The following is an 18,891-nucleotide window of genomic DNA, read 5'->3' as shown; positions in this document are numbered from 1 at the left end:
AAACAAGGAGTCCTCCGGGTTACCCTGACAACTGCAGCGCACGAAGCCCATAAACGCAGAGGTCACCCCGCGTGCCGGCACCCGGCCCCGCTGACGCCGCGGCCCGTGACCTCCTGGCCAAAGCCACCCCAAACTTCTGGAGATGTTCCTCACCCAGCAGGGACCGGGTGGCCTTTGGAGCTGATGGGGAGCAGACGGGGAACCCAAAGCCGTGTCCCCTCTGCCCTCATCACGCTGTATCTCCAGAGGTCCCCGTGCCGCGGCACCGCGTGTCCCCGGCGTGGTGGCTCCCGGTGCAGCTCCTCCACCCAGCCCGGTGGAGCCGGCGGTCCCGGAGGCACCCACTGCCGGTGCCTGGCGTGCTCTTCACAGCCACCTCCCGGGGCTGACAGGTTTCTGGCCCCGCTCTCGGTGCAGAGGTGAAGGCGCTTGGCAGGGCTCTGCAGCCCGCCAGCTCCAGGAGGCGGAAAAAAACATTTATTTTATTTTTTTTTTTATATATATTCTGCGCTCCGGGGGTGGTGGGGGAAGCAGGGTGACAAGAACAAGCCCTTCCCGTTGGGACACCTGGGGCACAGTTTTGGCAGCATGCCCCACGGGAACATTTTGGCACAAACTCTCCGGGTCCAGGATGCGAAGCTCCGAGGGGAAGGCGAGGCACAAACACCCAAAAATCCGCCTGGGCACCGTCCCCACGTGCCCGAGGGGGCTGGCGGGGCACGGAGCCCACGGGTGACCTGCTCCACTCGAGGGTACCCGTCCCCTGTTGCCCCTTTGCGGCGTCACCCGTGGGAGCTCCGTGCGCCCTGGGCGCAGGAGCCGGTCCCCGGGCCCCCTCTGGCGGCCCGCAGACGCCAGCACGGGGTGCTCCGGGAAGGCGCTGGGGGGGGGGGCGGATTTTTGGCCAGGTTTCGGATGCTCCCGCTCGGGTTTCGCCGCCCCGCGGCTATTTATACCCGGCAACCCAATCCCCCGGCTGGCCGAGGACGTGTCACTCATCGCGGGGACACCTGCGGGGTGGCACCGGCGGGACGAGCGGGGGTGCCGCGCCCGCAGCTCCGCGCTTCGTCCCCCCCTTTTTACCCCAAATCCTGGAGGGGTCTGGGACCCCGAGGCTCGGCACCGGGTCCCAACCCCTTCCAGGTCCCCCCGCGTGGGGCAGGCACGGGTGGGGGGCTGCGTGTTGCGGGGGGGGGGGGACCGGGCTCCCTCTGCCCGCCCGCCCCACGGGACCGCGGGCGGGCCGGGAATGCGAGGAATGCGGGGCGGGCACGCTGCCCCCTGCGGGGGCCCCCCCGGCCGCCCCCTGCCCTGCCTGTCCCTGCCCCGCAGCCACCGCTCGCCCCCCCCCTCCCCCGCCCCCCCCGAGAGCCCCGGTGGGATCCTGCACCCCGAATCCACAGGGACCTCCCCAGGGGGACACAGAGATCCGGGCACCCCCAGGACCCCCCAAGCTGGGGACCCCACAACCTGGGCACCCACATACTGGAAACCCCCGGAGCCTGAACACCCCTTCCTCAAAATCCCCTCGTGCTGGAGACCCCCGGAGCTGGGGCACCTCATCCCCAACGCCCCCACTCTGGGGACCCCCAGAACTCGGGCATCCCCTCCCCAATCCCTTCATGCTGGGGGCCCCCGGAGCCTAGACACTCCTTCCCTCAGCTCCCCAAATCACCTCGTGCTGGGGACACCTACAACCTGGGCACCCCTTCCCCAAAAATCTCCTCATGCTGGAGAGCCCCAGAGCCTGGACACCCCCTCCCCAATCCCCCCACGATGGAGAGCATCAGAGCCTGGATAACCCTTCCCCAAAATCCCTGTGTGCTGGAGACCCCCAGAACACAGGCACCCCTTCCTCAATCCCCCCCAAAACGGGGACCCCCAGAACTTGGGCATCCCCTCCCCAGTCCCCTCACGCTGGACACCCCCTCCCCAATCCCCACATGTTGGAGACGCCCGGAGCCCGGTCACCCCTTTGCCAACACCCCCGCTATGGGGACCCTCGCAACCTGGGCACCTCCACGCTGGAGACCCCCAGAGCCTGGGCACCCCCTCCCCAATCCACCCACATTGGAGACTCCCTGAGCCTGTGGACCCTCTCCCCCAAATCCCCTCATGCTGGAGACCTCCGGAGCCGGGGCACCCCCTCCCCAACCCCCTCACGCTGGACACCCTCTCCCCCAAATCCCCTCTTGCTGGAGCCCCCCGGAGCCAGCACACCCCTTCCCCAACACCCCCGCCCTGCAGCCCCCCCACCCCCCACCCCAACCCGGACACCCCCTCTTTCCTCAGCCCCCCTCTGCTCCAGCCCCGTGCCCGACGGCGGGGCCGCCCCCTCCTCCCTCTCCCCTCTCCCCGTGGGGGCGGGCGGTGGCGGCGGCGGCTCCGGGGGCGGGACGGGGCGGTCCGGGGGGGCGCTGCCCGGTCCGGGGCGGCCCCGCCCGGGGGAGGCGCAGGCGGCGGCGGCGGCGGCGGCGGGCGCAGGATCCGCGGGCGGAGGAGCCGGCGGGGCCCATGGCTCCGGGGCTGCCGCTGGTGCTGGCGGCGCTGCTGGCGGCGGCGGGGGGCAGCGGCGGCGGCGGCGGCGGCGGCGGCGGCGGGGGGCGGCGGGCGGCGGCGGCGGCGGCGTCCCCCGACGGGGCGGTCGCCAACCTGACGGTGGCCGTGGTGCTGCCGGAGCGCAACGTGAGCTACGCGTGGGCCTGGCCGCGCGTGGAACCGGCGCTGAGCCTGGCGCTGGAGGCGCTGCAGCGTGGGGAGCCGCCGCTGCTGCCGCGGCCCTTCTCGGTGCGCGTCGAGTTCATGAGCTCGGAGCTGGGGGGCGCGTGCTCCGAGTACGTGGCGCCGCTCAAAGCCGTGGACCTGAAGCTGTACCACGACCCCGACGTGCTCTTCGGGCCGGGCTGCGTCTACCCCGCCGCCTCGGTGGGCCGCTTCGCCTCGCACTGGCGGCTGCCCCTCATCACGGCCGGGGCGGTGGCGGTGGGCTTCAGCGAGAAGCGCGAGCACTACCGCACCACCGTGCGCACCGGGCCCTCGGCCCCCAAGCTGGGCGCCTTCGTCTCCCACCTGCACGCCCACTTCAACTGGAGCTCCCGCGCCGCCCTGCTCTACGTGGACCGCAAGACCGACGACCGGCCCTACTACTTCACCATCGAGGGCGTCTTCCAGGAGCTGCAGGACGGCAGCAACCTCACCGTCCGGCACCACATCTACTCCCCCGACGAGGGCGGCGCCGACACCGCCATCCACTTCATCAAGGCCAGCGGGCGCGGTGCGTGGCGTGGCGGGGCGCGTTTGGGGGTGGGGGGGGGGGTGGGGAGTAAAAATGTCCCGTGGGGCGCGGAGAGGGGCAGGGGGAGCGGTGGGGTGAGCGTGGGGCGTGGGGAGGGGATGGGGGCGCGGTGGGACCCGTGGGGGGGCACGGTGAGGGGTGGGCACGGTGGGATGTGTGTGGGGCGCAGCGAGGGGATGGGGGCGCGGCGGGACCCGTGTGGGGCACTGCAAGGGCAGGGGGACGCAGCGGGGGCTCTGTGGGGCACAGCGAGGGGGTGGGGGGACAGTGGGACCTGTGGGGGGCACGGCAAGGGGTGGGCACGGTGGGACCTGTGGGGGGCGCAGCAAGGGGATGGGGATGCAGTGGGTCCTGTGGGGGGCACAGCGAAGGGTGGGCACAGTGGGACCCGTATGGGGCACTGCAAGGGCAGGGGGACACAGCGGGAGCTCTGTGGGGCACACAGAGGGGGTGAGGGGACAGTGGGACCTGTGGGGGGCACAGCAATGGGTGCGCACGGTGGGAACTGTGAGGGGCACAGCAAGGTGGCAGGGACGCAGTGTGACCTCTGTGGGGCACAGCGGGGGACCAGGGGAGCAGCGGGACCCTTGTGGGGCACGACAAGGGGACAGGGACACTGGGACCTCTGTGGGGCATAGCAAGGGGACAGGGACACGGTGGGACCTCTGTGGGGCACAACAAAGGGGCTGGGGTCGCAGTGTCACCCTTGTGGGGCACAGTGAGGGGTGGGCACAGTGGGACCTCTGTGGGACACAGCAAAGAGCCAGGGGGGCAGTGGGACCCGTGTGGGGCACAATGAGGGGATGGGGACCTAGTGGGACCCACGTGGGACACAGCAAGGAGATGGGGGTGCAGTGGGACTGCTGTGGGGCGCAGTGAGGGGTGGGCACAGTGGGACTCCTGTGGGGCGCAGCAAGGGGACAGGGTCACAGTGGGACACATATAGGGCACAGCAAAGGGATGGGGGTGCAGTGGGACCCGTGTGGGGTGCGGTGAGGAGTGGGCACAGTGGAACCCATGCGGGGCATGGCATGGGGTTGGGGGCACAGTGGGACCTGTGTGGGGCACAGCAAGGGGACGAGCAGGCAATGGGACCTGTGTGGGGCACAGCGGGGGGTGGGGGGGGGCCACAGCGGGACCTCTGTGGGGCACGGCGAGGGGCAGGGGATGCAGTGTGACCCCTGTGGGGCACGGTGCAGCGTGGGCGAAGCGCGCTGTGGGTGTAGGGCACGGTGAGGGGTGAGCGCACATGGTCACAGCAGGGCTGAGCGGGCAGCAGGACCCTGTGGAAGCCCCCCCAGCCACGGGACCCCCGCTCGCAGCCCCCCACCCCCCCCTCACCCCATGCAGGACCCCCGCCCCCCGGTGGGATGGGTGGCACGGGAGCGGGCAGAGGGACACGGGGGCGCCCTGGTGGCGCGCTGTGGCTCGGGCCACGCTGTCCCCTCCGGCGCAAGCCCGGGCGCCAGCGGGGTCGGGGTGTCCCCAGGGGCAGGCTGGACCCGGGCACCGCGGGGAGGTGGAGGGTGACGGTGTGGACGTGGCCGGCTGTCGGGCGGCGCTGGCGGTGGCTCCGGTGCCGGCACGCCGAGGTGGCCGTGCCGTGCTCGGGGGGGAGGTTGCAGCCCCCTGCCCCGTGCCGGTCCCTGGATGTGACCGTGGGGAATGGATGGGGAGGGGGCTGGGGACGGCCCCACCGTGGTGCCGTGGGTGGGGATAAATCAATTTGTCGCCTCGGGAGAGCGGCTATATCGGGCCGGGAGGAAATGGAGGGGCTTACGGAGGCAGCTGGAGAGCAAGGGCAGCCTGACGCTCGCTCTTCCATTATTGATGAGCGGGGTGTATCGATCCTGGAGGCAGCCGCTCCGCGCGGCTCCTTAATGGATGCTGAGATGCTGTGTCATTAAGGAGGACATCGAGCCGGGACCAGCGGAGCCAGATGGGGCAGCGGGGGATGCGGCCGGGAGAGCTCAGCGCCCTGGGGCTTCGGGGATGAGGATGGGGGGCTTTGAGTGGGATTGGGACGAGGCACCACGCGGGGAGAAAGGCTGAATGCGGCCCTAAATCGCCCCGATGCGCATCGAGGTGGAGGACGCCAGGCGTGGGCGAGGATGGGAGTGCCCTGGGGCTGCCCTGGCGAGGGACCCCACATCCCTAGGACCTCGGCGCCACCGCAGGGTGTCAGCTCCCATCTCCCAAGCGTGGCTTTGGAGAGCCTGGGGACAGCCACGCGTGTTCCCCTGGAGCCCCTCACCCGTGAGGCTCACAGCACCGAGGAGCGAGGTCCATCGAGAGCGGGGCCGCCACGCACCTGCCCCGCGCCTGCGTGCGGCCACCCGGTGCTTGCCATCGTCCCTCTGGCAGGGGCCTGGGCGACGTGCAGGGGCCCACGTCCCTGCCGCCGCTTGCGAGAGCGCTGATATAATTAGAGCCGCGGCGCAGGGAATTACCGGAGCATCTGCCCGCGGAGCGCAGGTCCTCCGCCTGGGGGAACGGGCGGGCAGGAGGAGGGGGCCCGGACACCTTCCCCTGACGCCGCCAGCCCCGCGTTAGCCCCACGTCCCACACCCGAGAGCCACTCGGGTGCCGTGTGCCCCCCTCGCCCCCCTGCCCTTTGACCGGGCGGGCGTCTGTCACCGCCGTGGGGCTGTGCCACCATCTGGCACCAGCTGTCGCGGCCCCCCTGCCACCAGCACCGATCCCAACGCGCTCATCACCTCCATTTTCCCCCACCCCACCACGTTCCCGGTGTTTTGGTTTTTTTTTTTGGTGTGCGTGTGTGTGTGTGTTTTTATTTTTTTTAACTATTATTATTATTATTTTGCCCCCGCTGCCCCCGAGCCCTCCCCGGTGCCCGCGATGGGGCCGGGGCGGGAGGGCCGTGCGCCGGGGCCAGCGTCTGAGCGTGACATTCCTCCGGCGCCCGCCGCCTCCTCCCCCGTTGCTCAATCCCGGGTTCCCAGCCAGGCTGGCTGGAGCGGGGGCCCTGGTTTTCCGGGGGGAGGGAGGAGGCAGTGGCAGGAGCCTCCGCTCTGGCCCTCCACGAGGGTGAGGAGGGCCCCCGCTCGGGGGGGTTTCGGACACTCTCCGGCGCAGCCCGTGGGTCAGCCAGCCCCACGGACACGGTGCCCGCGGCCAGCCCCACGTGTCACCCGCTTGGACATCCCGGCGGGGCTGGCGGAGCCCCCGGCAGCGGGGCTGGGGTCAGAGGGGTGTGAGGACGGGGCCCGGGCACCCCCTTGCCGCCCGGGTCGCGGCAGCAGATGCTCTGTTTCCAATTAATGCCGCGGCCCGCCGAAGGTGCTGGAATCTGGGAACCTGCACATTCCTGCCGCACGACCGACCGCAAACCCAAACATGTTTTTGTCCTTTTCCTCGGCATGGATTCCCCAGCGGCCTCCGGGCAGAGGCTGACGGCCTCCGGGGCACAGCCTCGCCGCCTCTCCCGGACCCGTTTTTCCCCTACCCGGAGCCAGTGCAGCCCCCAGAGCCGGGACGGTGGCGTCCCCGGGGTGGGGTGCACGGGGGCAACCGGTAATTTTGGGAGCTCCCCTTTTTCTCCGGGGTGCCCGACGTGGCACAGGCGGGTCGGGGCGGGCAAGGGATGTCCCGTGATGAGGTCAGCGTGGGGCAGGGAGCGGTGCCCCCCTGACGCCCCGTGCCCCCGCAGTGGTGTACCTCTGCGGGCCGCCAGAGATGCTGCGCCGGATCATGCAGCTGGCGCAGCGCGAGAACCTGACCAACGGCGACTACGTCTTCTTCTACGTGGACGTTTTCGGGGAGAGCCTGCGGGGGGACTCTGCCCGCGATGCCTTCAAGCCCTGGCAGCAGGGCCCGGGACAGGACTCGGGGCTGCGCGAGGCTTTCCAGGTGAGCTGCGCCTCCGTATGGGGACGGGGACGGGGACGTGCCCAGCGTGGCCCCAGTGCGTGACACGGGGCGCTGTGCCGTCCTGCAGACCGTGCTGGTGATCACCTACTACGAGCCCCAGAACCCCGAGTACCAGCACTTCCAAACGCAGCTCATCCTGCGAGCCAAGCAGAAATTCGGGGTGCAGCTCAACTACTCCCTGGTGAGCGCGTCCCGCTGCCTGCCGGGGGCTGGGGTGGGGGCACCGTCCCTACGGGGCTGTGGGGTGGCTGTGGGAGCAGCCACGTGCGGTGCGCTGCCATCCCGGCAGGGTGTGTGCGTGGCCCTGGTGTGGGGTTGTGGATTTTCAGGGGTGTGCATGGCCCTGGTGCATGGTTATGGGTTTGAAGGGGTTTGCATGGCCCCGGTGTGGGGTTATGGGGCTGTAGGGGTGTGCCTGGCCCCGGTACATGGTTATGGGTTTAAAGAGATTTGCATGGCCCTGGTGTGGGGTTATGGGGCTATGGAGATGTGCGTGGCCCCAGCGTTGGGTTATAGGGCTGTAGGGGTTTGCATGGCCCCAGTGCGGGCTTGTGGGGCTGTAGGGGTGTGCGTGGCCCTGGTGTTGCGTTATGGGGCTGCAGGAGTGTGCATGGCCCCAGTTTGGGTTTATGGGGTTGCAGAGGTGGGCATGGCCCTGTGGTTTGGGGTTTTGGGGCTAGGGAGGTTTGCATGGCCCTGGTGCATGGTTGTGGGATTGCAGGGGGTTGGCATGGCCCTTGTGTGGGGTTATGGGGCTATGGAAGTGTGCATGGCCCTGGTGCGTGGTTATGGGATTGCACGGGCTTTGTGTGGCCCTGGTGCATGGTTATGGGATTGCAGGGGGTTTGCATGGCCCCCATGTGGGGTAGTGGGTATACGGAGGCATGCAAGGCCCCGGTGCAGGGCTGTGGGGCCACGGGGGGGGGGGGGGGCGCGTGCTGTGCTGAGGTCCCTCCCGGCAGATGAACCTGGTGGCGGGGTGCTTCTACGACGGGGTGCTGCTGTACGCCATGGTGCTGAACGAGACCCTGCGGGAGGGCGGCTCCAAGAAGAACGCCACCCACCTCATCGAGAAGATGCGGGACCGCAAGTTCCAGGGTAGCTGCGGGGTCGGGGGGTTGGCAGTGGGTCTGGGGGCTCGGGTCCCGCGGTCCCCATCCCGCCCAGCCGGGTCTCTCTTGTCCCCGCAGGGGTGACGGGGCTGGTGAGCATGGACGGCAACAACGACCGGGACACCGACTTCAACCTGTGGGCCATGAGCGACCCCGAGAGCGGGCAGTACGAGGTGGGGGGCGGCACCGGGGGTCCTGCAGGGGGCTGGGGGAGGCGGCTGAGGGGGTTTCCAGGCTCAGGTCTCTCTGCCCAGGTGGTGGGACACTACTCGGGCGCGGAGAAGCAGATCCGCTGGCTGGGCCGTCCCATCCGCTGGGTGAAGGGGGCCCCCCCCTTGGACAACCCGCCCTGCGTCTTCGACGTGGATGACCCCTCCTGCGATAAAAGTGGGTACATGTCCCCCCTGGTGCTGGCATCCTGGGGGTCCCTGGGTGCCCAGCGTCCTTCCCTGGGGGGCTATGGGCTCCCCAAGGGGCGTGCTAACGGTGTGTGTCCCCCCCCCCCATTTCGCTGCAGCCCCCCTCTCCACGCTGGCCATCGTGGCTTTGGGCACCGGCCTCACCTTCGTCATGTTCGGCATCTCCAGCTTCCTCATCTTCAGGTGGGCTGGGGCTGGGGGAGCCGTGCCGGGGTGCTGGGGGGGCAGGATCCTGACCCCCTGTGTGTGTGTGTGTGTGTGTGTGTGTGTGTGTGTGTGTCCCCTCCAGGAAGCTGATGCTGGAGAAGGAGCTGGCCAGCATGCTGTGGAGGATCCGCTGGGACGAGCTGCACTTCGGGAGCGCCGAGCGGTACCACAAGGGAGCGGGCAGCCGGCTCACCCTGTCCCTGGTGAGAGCCACCAGCCCCCGTGACGCTGTCCCTGTCCTGTCCCTGTCCCCCCCCGTCCTGCCCCTGCATGGCGCTCCATCCCCTACAAAACCACAGCCACGTTGCACCCATCATCTGCAGTCATCCGTCCCCTACACGTCCCCTGTCCATGCCCCGTAGCGCACCGTACCTCGTCCTATAGCCCCTGCTATGGAGCGTGCGGACCTGGTGCTGGCCCTACACACCACAGCCTGTCCCCCGCCACCCCCTGCACACCCCTGGCTGTCCCCGCACAGCTCCGTGGGTGCCTGTCACCCCTCCGTGGGGTCCCCGTCCCTAACCCTCTCTCCCCGCAGCGCGGCTCCAGCTACGGCTCCCTGATGACCACCCACGGCAAGTACCAGATCTTCGCCAACACCGGGCACTTCAAGGTCAGTCCGAGCACCAACACCATCCGGGCCCCCCTTGGTGACACCCCTGGCGTGACGCTGGCACCTCGCTCCCCTCCCCAAATCCTCCCGGCGGGCGCTGAGCTCTCTCTCCCTTGCCCCCAAGGGCAACGTGGTGGCCATCAAGCACGTCAACAAGAAGCGCATCGAGCTGACGCGCCAGGTGCTCTTCGAGCTGAAACACGTAGGTGTGGGGTGGGCACCCTGATGGGGGGCGCGGGGTCCCCTCCTGGGGGCGGCGGGGCTGGGGGACCACTGGGGGCACCCCCAGCTGGGGAATGAAGGGGGGTCCCTGTGGCTTCGTGGCCACGGTGGGTGGTACCCAGGGGAGCGGGGCCGTGTCCAGGGGTGCCCTGCATCCAGACGCTGCCCGTTCCCCCCTCCCCAGATGCGGGACATCCAGTTCAACCACCTGACGCGCTTCATCGGGGCGTGCATCGACCCCCCCAACATCTGCATCGTCACCGAGTACTGCCCGCGGGGCAGCCTGCAGGTAGCGGGGCGAGGGGGGAGGACGCGGGGGGGCCGGGTGAGCTGGGGAAGGGGGTGGGCTCCGATTTCGGGGATGGGGTGGCCATGGGGACCCTGTGGGGGTGGTGCCGGTGCCACCGTCCCGGCGCTCGGCGTGTTCCCTCCCCCAGGACATCCTGGAGAACGAGAGCATCAACCTGGACTGGATGTTTCGCTACTCGCTCATCAACGACATCGTCAAGGTACCCGAGCCGGGCGCACGGCTGGGACGAGGGGGATGCCGGGGAGGAGGGTGCCAACCTCACCGCGTCCGTCTGTCTGCACCCCCCCAGGGAATGGCCTTCCTGCACAACAGCATCATCGGGCACCACGGCAGCCTCAAGTCCTCCAACTGCGTGGTGGACAGCCGCTTCGTGCTGAAGATCACCGACTACGGGCTGGCCAGCTTCCGATCGCCCTGCGACGGCGAGGACACGCACGCCCTCTACGCCAGTGAGCGCCCGCCGCGGGGGATGGGGGTGCGGGTGGCGGGGGCACGGGGTGGCCCTGCCTCACCGTCCCGTGGCCGTGTCCCACCAGAGAAGCTGTGGACGGCCCCGGAGCTGCTGCAGAAGGGCCGGCTGCCCCCGCAGGGCATGCAGAAAGCTGACGTCTACAGCTTCGGCATCATCGTGCAGGAGATCGCCCTGCGCAACGGCCCCTTCTACATCGAGGGCATGGACCTGAGCCCCAAAGGTCTGGGGGGCCGGGGCGGGTTATGGGGCGGGGTGGGTTTTTGGGGGGGATTCGTGCTCATCAGCCCCTGCTCCCCGGGCAGAGATCGTGCAGAAGGTGCGCAACAGCCAGAAGCCGTTCTTCCGCCCCTCCATCGACATCGGGGTGCACAGCGAGGAGCTGGCGGTGCTGATGGAGCGCTGCTGGGCGCAGGAGCCGGCCGAGCGCCCCGACTTCGGACAGATCAAGATCTTCATCCGCAGATTCAACAAGTGGGCGCTGGCAGAGCCTGGGGCGGGCAGGGGGTCCCACGGGGTGTGTGCGCGTGTCCCTACCGCCGGCGTCCGTGTCCCTGCAGGGAGGGCAGCACCAGCATCCTGGACAACCTGCTGTCGCGCATGGAGCAGTACGCCAACAACCTGGAGAAGCTGGTGGAGGAGCGCACGCAAGCCTACCTGGAGGAGAAGCGCAAGGCGGAGAACCTGCTGTACCAGATCCTGCCCCAGTGAGCGGGGGCGAGATGGGGCTGGGGGGGCGAGATGGGGCTGGGGTGCCTGATGTGGGGCCGGGGTGCCTGGTGCGGGGCTGGAGTGCTCGTCGTGGGGCCGGGGTGCCCGCCGGCTCCCCGTGCCGCTGTTGGCAAGGGGGAGCAGGGAGGACGGGCTGTGGGTTTTTGGGGAGGGGGCACCCGTCGTGCCGATGGCCCCCCGGCACCCACCGTCCCCTCTAACCCCGGCAGCTCCGTGGCGGAGCAGCTGAAGCGCGGCGAGACGGTGCGAGCCGAGGCTTTCGACAGCGTCACCATCTACTTCAGCGACATCGTGGGCTTCACCGCGCTGTCGGCCGAGAGCACCCCCATGCAGGTGGGGAGCAGGGACGGGGGCGGGCAGGGGGGTTTGTGTGTGTGTGTCCCCCATCACCACCACCAGCGCCATCCCCGGGGCCGGAGCCAAATCCCTGCTCCTTGCAGGTTGTGACGCTGCTGAACGACCTCTACACCTGCTTCGACGCCATCATCGACAACTTCGACGTCTACAAGGTGAGGGGCGCGGGGCAGGGGGCGAGGTGGGGGCAGCGAGGGTGAGCCGAGCTCACCGTGCCCCCGGTGCCGTGCAGGTGGAGACCATCGGGGACGCCTACATGGTGGTGTCGGGGCTGCCGGTGCGCAACGGCAAGCTGCACGCCCACGAGATCGTCCGCATGGCGCTGGCCCTGCTGGAGGCCGTCAAAACCTTCAAGATCCGCCACCGGCCCAACGACCAGCTGCGCCTGCGCATCGGCATCCACACCGGTGAGCCTGGCGGACGCCGTCTGCGTGCCCCCCAGTGCCCCCCTGTCCCGGCCTGAGTGTGTCCCCTGTCCCCCCCCCTCCCCAGGCCCCGTGTGCGCAGGAGTGGTGGGGCTGAAGATGCCGCGGTACTGCCTCTTCGGGGACACGGTGAACACGGCGTCCCGCATGGAGTCCAACGGGCAGGGTGAGCCACGGGGACGGCAGCGCCTGGCCTCGGGGGCGAGCACCGTGGGTCCCAGCCCGCTGCTACCCCGGCCACATCCTTATTTCCCCCCCCCCAACTCTCGCACCCCCAGCCCTGAAGATCCACGTCTCCTCCACCACCAAAGAAGTCCTGGATGAGTTCGGCTGCTTCGAGCTGGAGCTGCGCGGAGACGTGGAGATGAAGGTGAGGGTGCCGGGTGCCAGCCACCCCTACACCCCCCCCTCCCCCCCCGCCCCAGGCTGGGGTCCGTGGGGGGGTCTGACCACTGCCCTCCGCCCCCAGGGCAAGGGGAAGATGCGGACCTACTGGCTGCTGGGCGAGAGGAAAGACCCCAAAGTCGTCTGAGCCCGGCGCAGCCCCCAGCCCCCCCGTGCCCCCGGGGCGCACCGGAGCAGGTTTGGGGCATGCGGGGCGCAGCGGCCACGGCGCCGCCTGTCACCCCCCCATCAGCACCAGCAAAGCCTTCCCGAGCCTCCCGCTGCCCCACGGAGCGGGCGGACCGGCCTCGACCCCCAACACCCCCCTCCCCAAAGCCTCTCGGCGTCCCGATCCCCACCTCCACCCCCCAAAACCCCTCGGCTCGGCGGGCTCTGAGCCTCCCCCTGGGGCCTGGCTGCCCCGCAGGGCACTTTGCCTTCTCTTTTCAGTACTCAGTCCATCGCTGCGCCCGTGTCACCCCCTCCCCGGGGGCGGGGGCAAAGGGAGCAGGGCAGGCTCAGACCCTGCTGCTCCCACCCGTGCCCCCTCCCCCTCCCCCTGTATATAGCCCTCCCCCCCCCCCCCCCGGGTCCTGTAAATACCCCCTCCCCAGGTGTAAATATAGGCGTCCGCGCAGACTATTTGTTGAAATACAAACTGCCCCCAGCGCCGCTGTCTGCTTTGGGGGGCGCCGAGCTTGGTGCTGGTTGTGCCCAGATCCCACCTGGGGATGGGGACGGGGACACGCGTCACCCACCGCGGGCACGGGGAGAGGACACATCCCTGGGGACGTGCCAGATTTGGGGGTGGCGGTGGCTCCCAGCAGGGGCAGGCTATCGGGGTCCCCCGTCCCACAGCCTGCCCCGAGGACAGCCGTGGCAGGGACACCCTTGGGTGGCAGCGCAGGGACAGGGTTGGGTGGCAGCGCAGGGACACCGCCTGCTCTTTATTGCTTGCTCGGCCGCACCCCGTGGGGCAGGGGCTGCTCCAGGTACTCGGCGAAGGGGGTGGAGAAGGCGGCGTTCCTCCGAAAGGGGCTGTCCCCGGTGCGGATGCAGGTGACGCCCTGGAGGGGAGGGACGCGGGGACCCCCGTGAGCAGGGGGTGCTGTCCCCGTGGGCAGGGCGGGTTGCGGGTACTCACGGGCACGCTGCGGGCTTGCTCCAGCCAGAAGCTGCGGGGCTGCTCCGTGTGGTAGTTGTGGGGCTGCGGCGGAAAAGGGGAACCCCTGTGTCAGCCGGGGAGGGGGGCGGCGTGCTCGGAGACCCCTCGTGGGGTGCGAGGTGTGGGGTGGGTACCTGGGTGGTGGGCAGCGGCGTGGGCTGGAAGCCCCCCGCCTGGAAATCCCGGTGCGTGGTGGAGAGCCTCTCCATGGGCGCACGGGGTGGGCACCTCTCCTCCAGCAGCTCCCGCCTGCGGGACCCCCCCCCCCCCCGCTGCCCAATTTTGGGGTCCCCAAGCACAGGGACCACTGTTGGGGTTGGGGAGGGGCAGGCTCACCTGTACTTCTGGTAGAGCATCAGCTCCAGCAGGGCCTCCCGCTGCCCTGCGGGGAGGCGGCACCCTCAGCACCGCGGTGAGCCCCTCGCCACCTCGCTCCCCCGTTATTTTTTTGGGGTGGGGATCCCCGGCCCCACCTCTTGCCAGCATCGGGATGCGGTGGGGCGGGCGGAAGGTGTGCTCGGAGGTGGTGCTGGGGGGCGGCTGGGCTGGTGGCTGGCGGGCCAGCAGCCCGCGGTGGCCGTGCCGGTGGACGAAGCCCTCGCTGCCCATCTCCGGCGCCAGCACCCGGTCCAGGCCGTTGGTGGCTCTCTGGGGACACGGCGCGGCTCCAGCACCTCCCCTGGTCGGCACCGACCCCTCCCCGAGCCCCCCAGGTGCGTTCAGCCCCACCAGCAGTCCCTAAGCACATGCTGTCCCCTGCCCGTTTCGCACCTATTTGAATACCAGGGGGGCTCAGAGCCCCCCCGGGCCGGGTCTGAGGGGTTACCTCCTCCTGCCAGTTGCGGATCAAGCAGCTTCCGCGGGGCACGACCTGCCTTGGCTCCTCCACGGGCATCGGGGCCGGCACCCCGGGGGGCTCCTTGGCCATGGCCAGCACCTTCGGGATCTCCTCGGCCGTGGCCACCAGCTCCTCCTGCTGCTCCTCATCTGTGTCCAGCATCTCCTGGTGCTCCTCACCCCCACCCACCACCATCCCGGGGGGCTCCTCAGCCGTGTCCCCACGGCACGGGGCCACCAAAGGCAGCAGCACATCCCCCCGGATCCTCACCGTGCACGGGGGGGTCACGTCCCCGGTATCCCCCCCATGCCCTGGGGGCACGCGGCCGGTCAGAGCCACCCTGCACATGGGGACAGACGGAGACACTGGGGACAGGCAGTGGGGTCAAGTCCCCTGGTGCCCCCACGGTGACCCCTGCCCCCTTGGTGACCCCAGCCCCAGGTGCCCCCAAGACCCGGGGACCCCTCCCCAACACCCCCTGGGCCCCCTCCCCGGTGCCCCCCCGGTGCCCACCCCCGGGGGGTCTCCGTCCCCCGCCGCGCTCCGGGCTCCATGGCCGGGCCCGGGGGCTCCTCTCCCGCGCCCCGCTCCGTCTCCATGGAGACGGCAGACGCCGTCCGCGCCAGCTGATTGGCGGAGCCGAGCGCGGGGGGCCTCCCATTGGCGGAGAGCCTCGGGGGGGGCGGGGACAGAGTGGGGCGAGGTGGCGGGAGACGGGCAAGGGGGCGTGGCCGGTGGGGTAAAGGGGCGTGGTTAGGGGGCGTGGCCAGCGGCGCGCGCGCGCGCTCCGTCCACGTGCGGCGCCGGAGCCCCCAGGGGGCGGCCGGGGTGCGCCGTGCGCCCGCTGCGCGCCTCGGGGCGGGCGGTGGCGGCCCGGGACAGGCAGGGCAGGGCCCGTTCTCCCCCGCCCCCCCCCGAGCCTGCAGGACGCCAGCCCCGCTCTCCGCCCCCCCCCCGCCCAGCCCCTGCAGCCTCGACGGGCGCCGCGCAGAAGAAGGGCCCTTTGACGGCGGCGGCCCCCGGGCTGTTATTGCAGCGCTCTGCGGTGTGCGCCGGCCGGGCCACCGCGCTGCCGGCGCTGGGGCCTCTGTTTATCCTGGCCGGCCTCGCGTCTCACCCCCGCGGCCCAGCGGGGACGGCCCCGCCCCGGGATCTCGGCTCCGGGCCAAGCCGTCGGGGCGGGGAAGCCGGGGCCGTCCGTGCCGGCAGCCCTGCGGAGGGGCCCGGGGCTGCGGCTGCTGCGAGCCCATCTGCTGAGCAGCTGCGGGGAGAGGAGCGGCGGGGGGGGAGGGGGGGGGGGGGGGGGGGGGGCACGCACACGTGCCTGGGGTTGGGGGTGAGCAGGGAGGCCCCCGCGCCGTGCCCTTAGCCTTGGTGTCCGCCCCCCCCCGGGGACGTGCCTCTGCTCCGGGCCAGCAGCGGCCCCCTCGCACCCCGCGGGGAGCCCTGTGCTTGGGGCCCGGCAGCGGGAGCTGGAGCACATCTGGGCGCAGCATGCCGCTGACACATCCATCCCCCTCCTTCCCCCCCCCCCCCCGATCTCTTTGGGGAACTTGCGTCATTTGCGATAGTCCTTGGCTAGGGAACGAAAACAACCCTGGGCCCCTCGCCCGCCCCAGCACGGGGTGGGGGTGGGCCACAATGCTAATGTAGCCTGCACACATGTTAGGGAGCTCCCCAGGACAATGCTGGTGCCCCCCCTTATCCCCCCTTCCCCCCCCCCCCCGGTTTTGCAGGGGCCAGTGCAGCTTCTGGCCGGCCACTCGGGGTGGGGGGGAGCCCCCACTAACGGGGTGCTCAGGAGCAGGGTTCTGCAGAGAGCAGGGACCCCCCACACACACACCCCCGTGAGCCCCGCAGCCGGGCCCCAACAGCAGCCGGCAGCGACACCCGGCCGAACAGACCCCACATTATCCCCGGCGGCTGCGGTCCCTGCGCGCCTGGCGGGGGCCCAGGCGGCCGCGCCGCGGTGCCAGGTGGGCTGCGTGCTGCGCCAGCGCCGGCCCCGCGCTAAATTTAGCGGCGGCCGGAGCAGGAGGCACGGGGCAGGGAGCCGATGGACGCCCGGCCGTGGCCCCGCTGCTGCCCTGCACGTGGCCGTGTGGCCTGGTGCCACCGTGTGGGTACGGCGCTGTGTGCGTGTGTTGCACATGCAGGGGTTCTGGGGCGTGCGGTGTGATGTGTCCTGCATGGTGGTGCATGCATGGGGGGGGGAGGGTCCCTGAGGCATGCAATGCAATGTGTTGTGCACAGTGGTGCACGCACAGAGGGGTATAGAGTGTGCAACGTGGTATTTCGCACAGTATGTATGCACGGGGGGGTCTGCGGTGTGCAACGCGACGTGTCGTGCCTTGCGGTGCACACACAGGGAGGCCTGCGGTGTGCAGGGCAACGTGTCCTTCATACTGGTGCATGCACGGGGGGGGCTGGGGTGTGCAATGCAAGAGTTTGCACAGTGGTGCACGTATGGGGGGGACTGGGGTGTCCAATTCATCGTGCATTGTGCATGTACAGTGGGGCCTTGGGTGTGCAACACAACGTTTTGCACAGTGGTGCTGGCAGAGGGGATCTGGGGTGTGCAATGCAGCATTTTGCACAGTGGTGCACGCACAGTGGGGCCTGGGGTGTGCAGTGCAACTCTTTGCACACTGGTGTGTGCACGGGGGCTCTGCGGTGTGCACGGGGAGGATCTCACAGCGGAGGCCCGCCCGTGTGGAGGCTGAGATAAGAGGCAGCACAGCCTTCACCACCCCCTGAGCGCACCGGGGCCGTGCCCAAAAAACAGAGCCAAGCAAGCCACTGCGGGTACCCGAGCAGCTTTATTGGGGGGGTGACCCGGGGGGCTCAGCCGGGGGGCCAGCCCATCTGCCGCCCCCCCAGCACGTGGAGGTGCAGGTGGTAGACGGACTGGGCGCCGTGCTTCCCGTCGTTGATCACTGCCGGGAGAGGGACGGGGGTCAGAGGGGGGGGCGTGTCACCCGTGGGGTGGCAGCGGGGAGGTGACACCCCCCGACTCACCCAGCCGGTATCCGTCCTCCAGCCCCTCCGCCTTCGCCGTGCGCGCCGCCACCACCATCAGGTGCCCCAGGAGCTGCGGGGAGGGGGCAGGAGGCTCAGCCCCGCGTGTCCCTTGTCCCCACGCGTGTCCCCAAACCCCCACTCACCTGGGCATCCTGGGGTTCCACGCAGCTCAGACGCGGGATGGGGCGCTTGGGGATCACCAAGAAGTGGACGGGCGCCTGCGGGGCCACGTCGCGGAAGGCCAGGCACTGCGGGGAGGGGGGTGCAGCCCCGTGAGACCCCACTCTCCCCCGTGGGGACCAGCCCACGCCGGGGGGGGGGGGCCACGCGTGTCCCCGCTGCCCCCTTACCTCGTCGTCCTCGTAGAGGATGGTGGCCGGCACGGTGCGGGCGATGATCCTGCTGAAGATGGTGGGCTCCCTGACCGCCCCGGCGGCCGCCCGCTGCGCCTTGCCCACCTCCCCGTCCTGCCCGCTGCGGGGGCGCTGGGGGCACACGGGGGGGGGGGGCGTGACAACCGGGCACGCGTGGGGGGGGGGGGGGGGGGGACACGGGGACACCCGTGGGCTTGGACACATGGTGGGGGGGGGGGGACACAGGGACATGTGGGGGGCAACAGGGGACGGGCATGGGGGTGGTCGGGGGGGGGGTAAGCTGGCGAGGTGGGGGACACGCGTGGGTCCCCACGCTGCGGGGGGGGGGGCTGTGTGTGTGTGTGTGTGTGTGTGTGCACGCCCACTCGTGGACTTTGCACGGGTGGGGAATCGGGCACAGGACCCTCCCCCCCTCCCCCCACCCCCGCCCCCCTTTCCTCCCCCTCTGTCCCAAGCCCCCTCCCCACGCGTGCCCACCTGCCCCAGGCGCGCCCCCGCCACCCAGGCGCGCGCCCACCCACGGGCGAGCACCGCGGCCGCCATGGCGCGCGCGTCCGCGTCCTCGCCCCTCCCCTCCCCTCCCCCCGGCTTCCGCCACGCCCCCCCCCCTCCGCGCCTTAAAGCGCCCGCGCCCCTTCCCCTGCGCCCACGCGTGTCCGGGGGGGGACGCCCACGCGTGGCGCGCTGCGGGCACCCAGCCGGATCCGTGCAGCGCGCATTGCTCCCCTACCCGGCCCCACACCCGCGGGCGGGTGCTGGGGGCGGCCCCCCCCACCCCACCCCCACACTCACGCGTGGGTGCCCCTCCCCCCCCCCCCAAAATAAAACACAGATCCAGGGCTGCGCCATTCCGGGTTTATTTATCGCCCCCTCAGAAGCCCATGCGCGGGCGCTTGCGGCGGGGGGGCTGCGAGGCGGAGGAGAGCTGGCTCTGGGAGGAGGGGATGCAGAGCGGCGCCCCCGGGGTGCTGGGGGGCTCTGGGGGGTCCTGGGACCCCTCCGCCCACACCGACAGGTAGTCCCGCAGCGTGCGCCGCCGCTCCTTGGGGATCCCCCGGGC

General features: G+C 70.6%; 3 protein-coding genes across 4 annotated transcripts; 1 reads left to right on the top strand and 2 right to left on the bottom strand.

Annotated features, from left to right (window-relative positions):
* The first annotated feature begins 2,499 nt into the window (after positions 1-2,499).
* On the top strand, positions 2,500-13,072 carry NPR2 (natriuretic peptide receptor 2). Of its 2 annotated transcripts, none has more exons than XM_040540302.1 (22): positions 2,500-3,274; positions 6,966-7,165; positions 7,254-7,367; positions 8,149-8,284; positions 8,377-8,471; positions 8,553-8,685; positions 8,816-8,900; positions 9,007-9,127; positions 9,463-9,537; positions 9,662-9,739; positions 9,944-10,048; positions 10,197-10,268; positions 10,359-10,518; positions 10,606-10,761; positions 10,844-11,012; positions 11,099-11,245; positions 11,480-11,603; positions 11,711-11,779; positions 11,857-12,031; positions 12,117-12,215; positions 12,328-12,419; positions 12,519-13,072. In XM_040540302.1, the coding sequence occupies exons 1-22, from the start codon at positions 2,515-2,517 to the stop codon at positions 12,579-12,581; spliced, it is 3,228 nt and encodes a 1,075-aa protein (XP_040396236.1). In that variant the 5' UTR covers positions 2,500-2,514; the 3' UTR covers positions 12,582-13,072. The 2 variants fall into 2 exon arrangements, with proteins under 2 accessions (XP_040396236.1, XP_040396238.1); XM_040540304.1 differs by lacking the exon at positions 2,500-3,274 and adding an exon at positions 6,298-6,829.
* A 278-nt stretch (positions 13,073-13,350) lies between these two features.
* SPAG8 (sperm associated antigen 8) lies at positions 13,351-15,046 on the bottom strand. The gene is made up of 7 exons (XM_040540305.1): positions 14,950-15,046; positions 14,425-14,776; positions 14,072-14,246; positions 13,935-13,980; positions 13,733-13,847; positions 13,578-13,640; positions 13,351-13,500 (listed from the first exon to the last, which is right to left on the bottom strand). Exons 1-7 carry the CDS (start codon positions 15,033-15,035, stop codon positions 13,381-13,383), a joined length of 957 nt encoding a protein of 318 aa, XP_040396239.1. The 5' UTR covers positions 15,036-15,046; the 3' UTR covers positions 13,351-13,380.
* A 2,190-nt stretch (positions 15,047-17,236) lies between these two features.
* On the bottom strand, positions 17,237-18,397 carry HINT2 (histidine triad nucleotide binding protein 2). The gene is made up of 5 exons (XM_040540301.1): positions 18,309-18,397; positions 17,808-17,942; positions 17,601-17,705; positions 17,455-17,527; positions 17,237-17,372 (listed from the first exon to the last, which is right to left on the bottom strand). Exons 1-5 carry the CDS (start codon positions 18,372-18,374, stop codon positions 17,281-17,283), a joined length of 471 nt encoding a protein of 156 aa, XP_040396235.1. The 5' UTR covers positions 18,375-18,397; the 3' UTR covers positions 17,237-17,280.
* Between the last annotated feature and the right edge of the window lie 494 nt (positions 18,398-18,891).

Source organism: Cygnus olor, chromosome Z (genome assembly GCF_009769625.2).
Source record: "Cygnus olor isolate bCygOlo1 chromosome Z, bCygOlo1.pri.v2, whole genome shotgun sequence".
Lineage (NCBI taxonomy): Eukaryota > Metazoa > Chordata > Aves > Anseriformes > Anatidae > Cygnus > Cygnus olor.
Note: the sequence above shows the minus strand (reverse complement) of the source record. Positions and strands in the feature narration are given on the sequence as shown.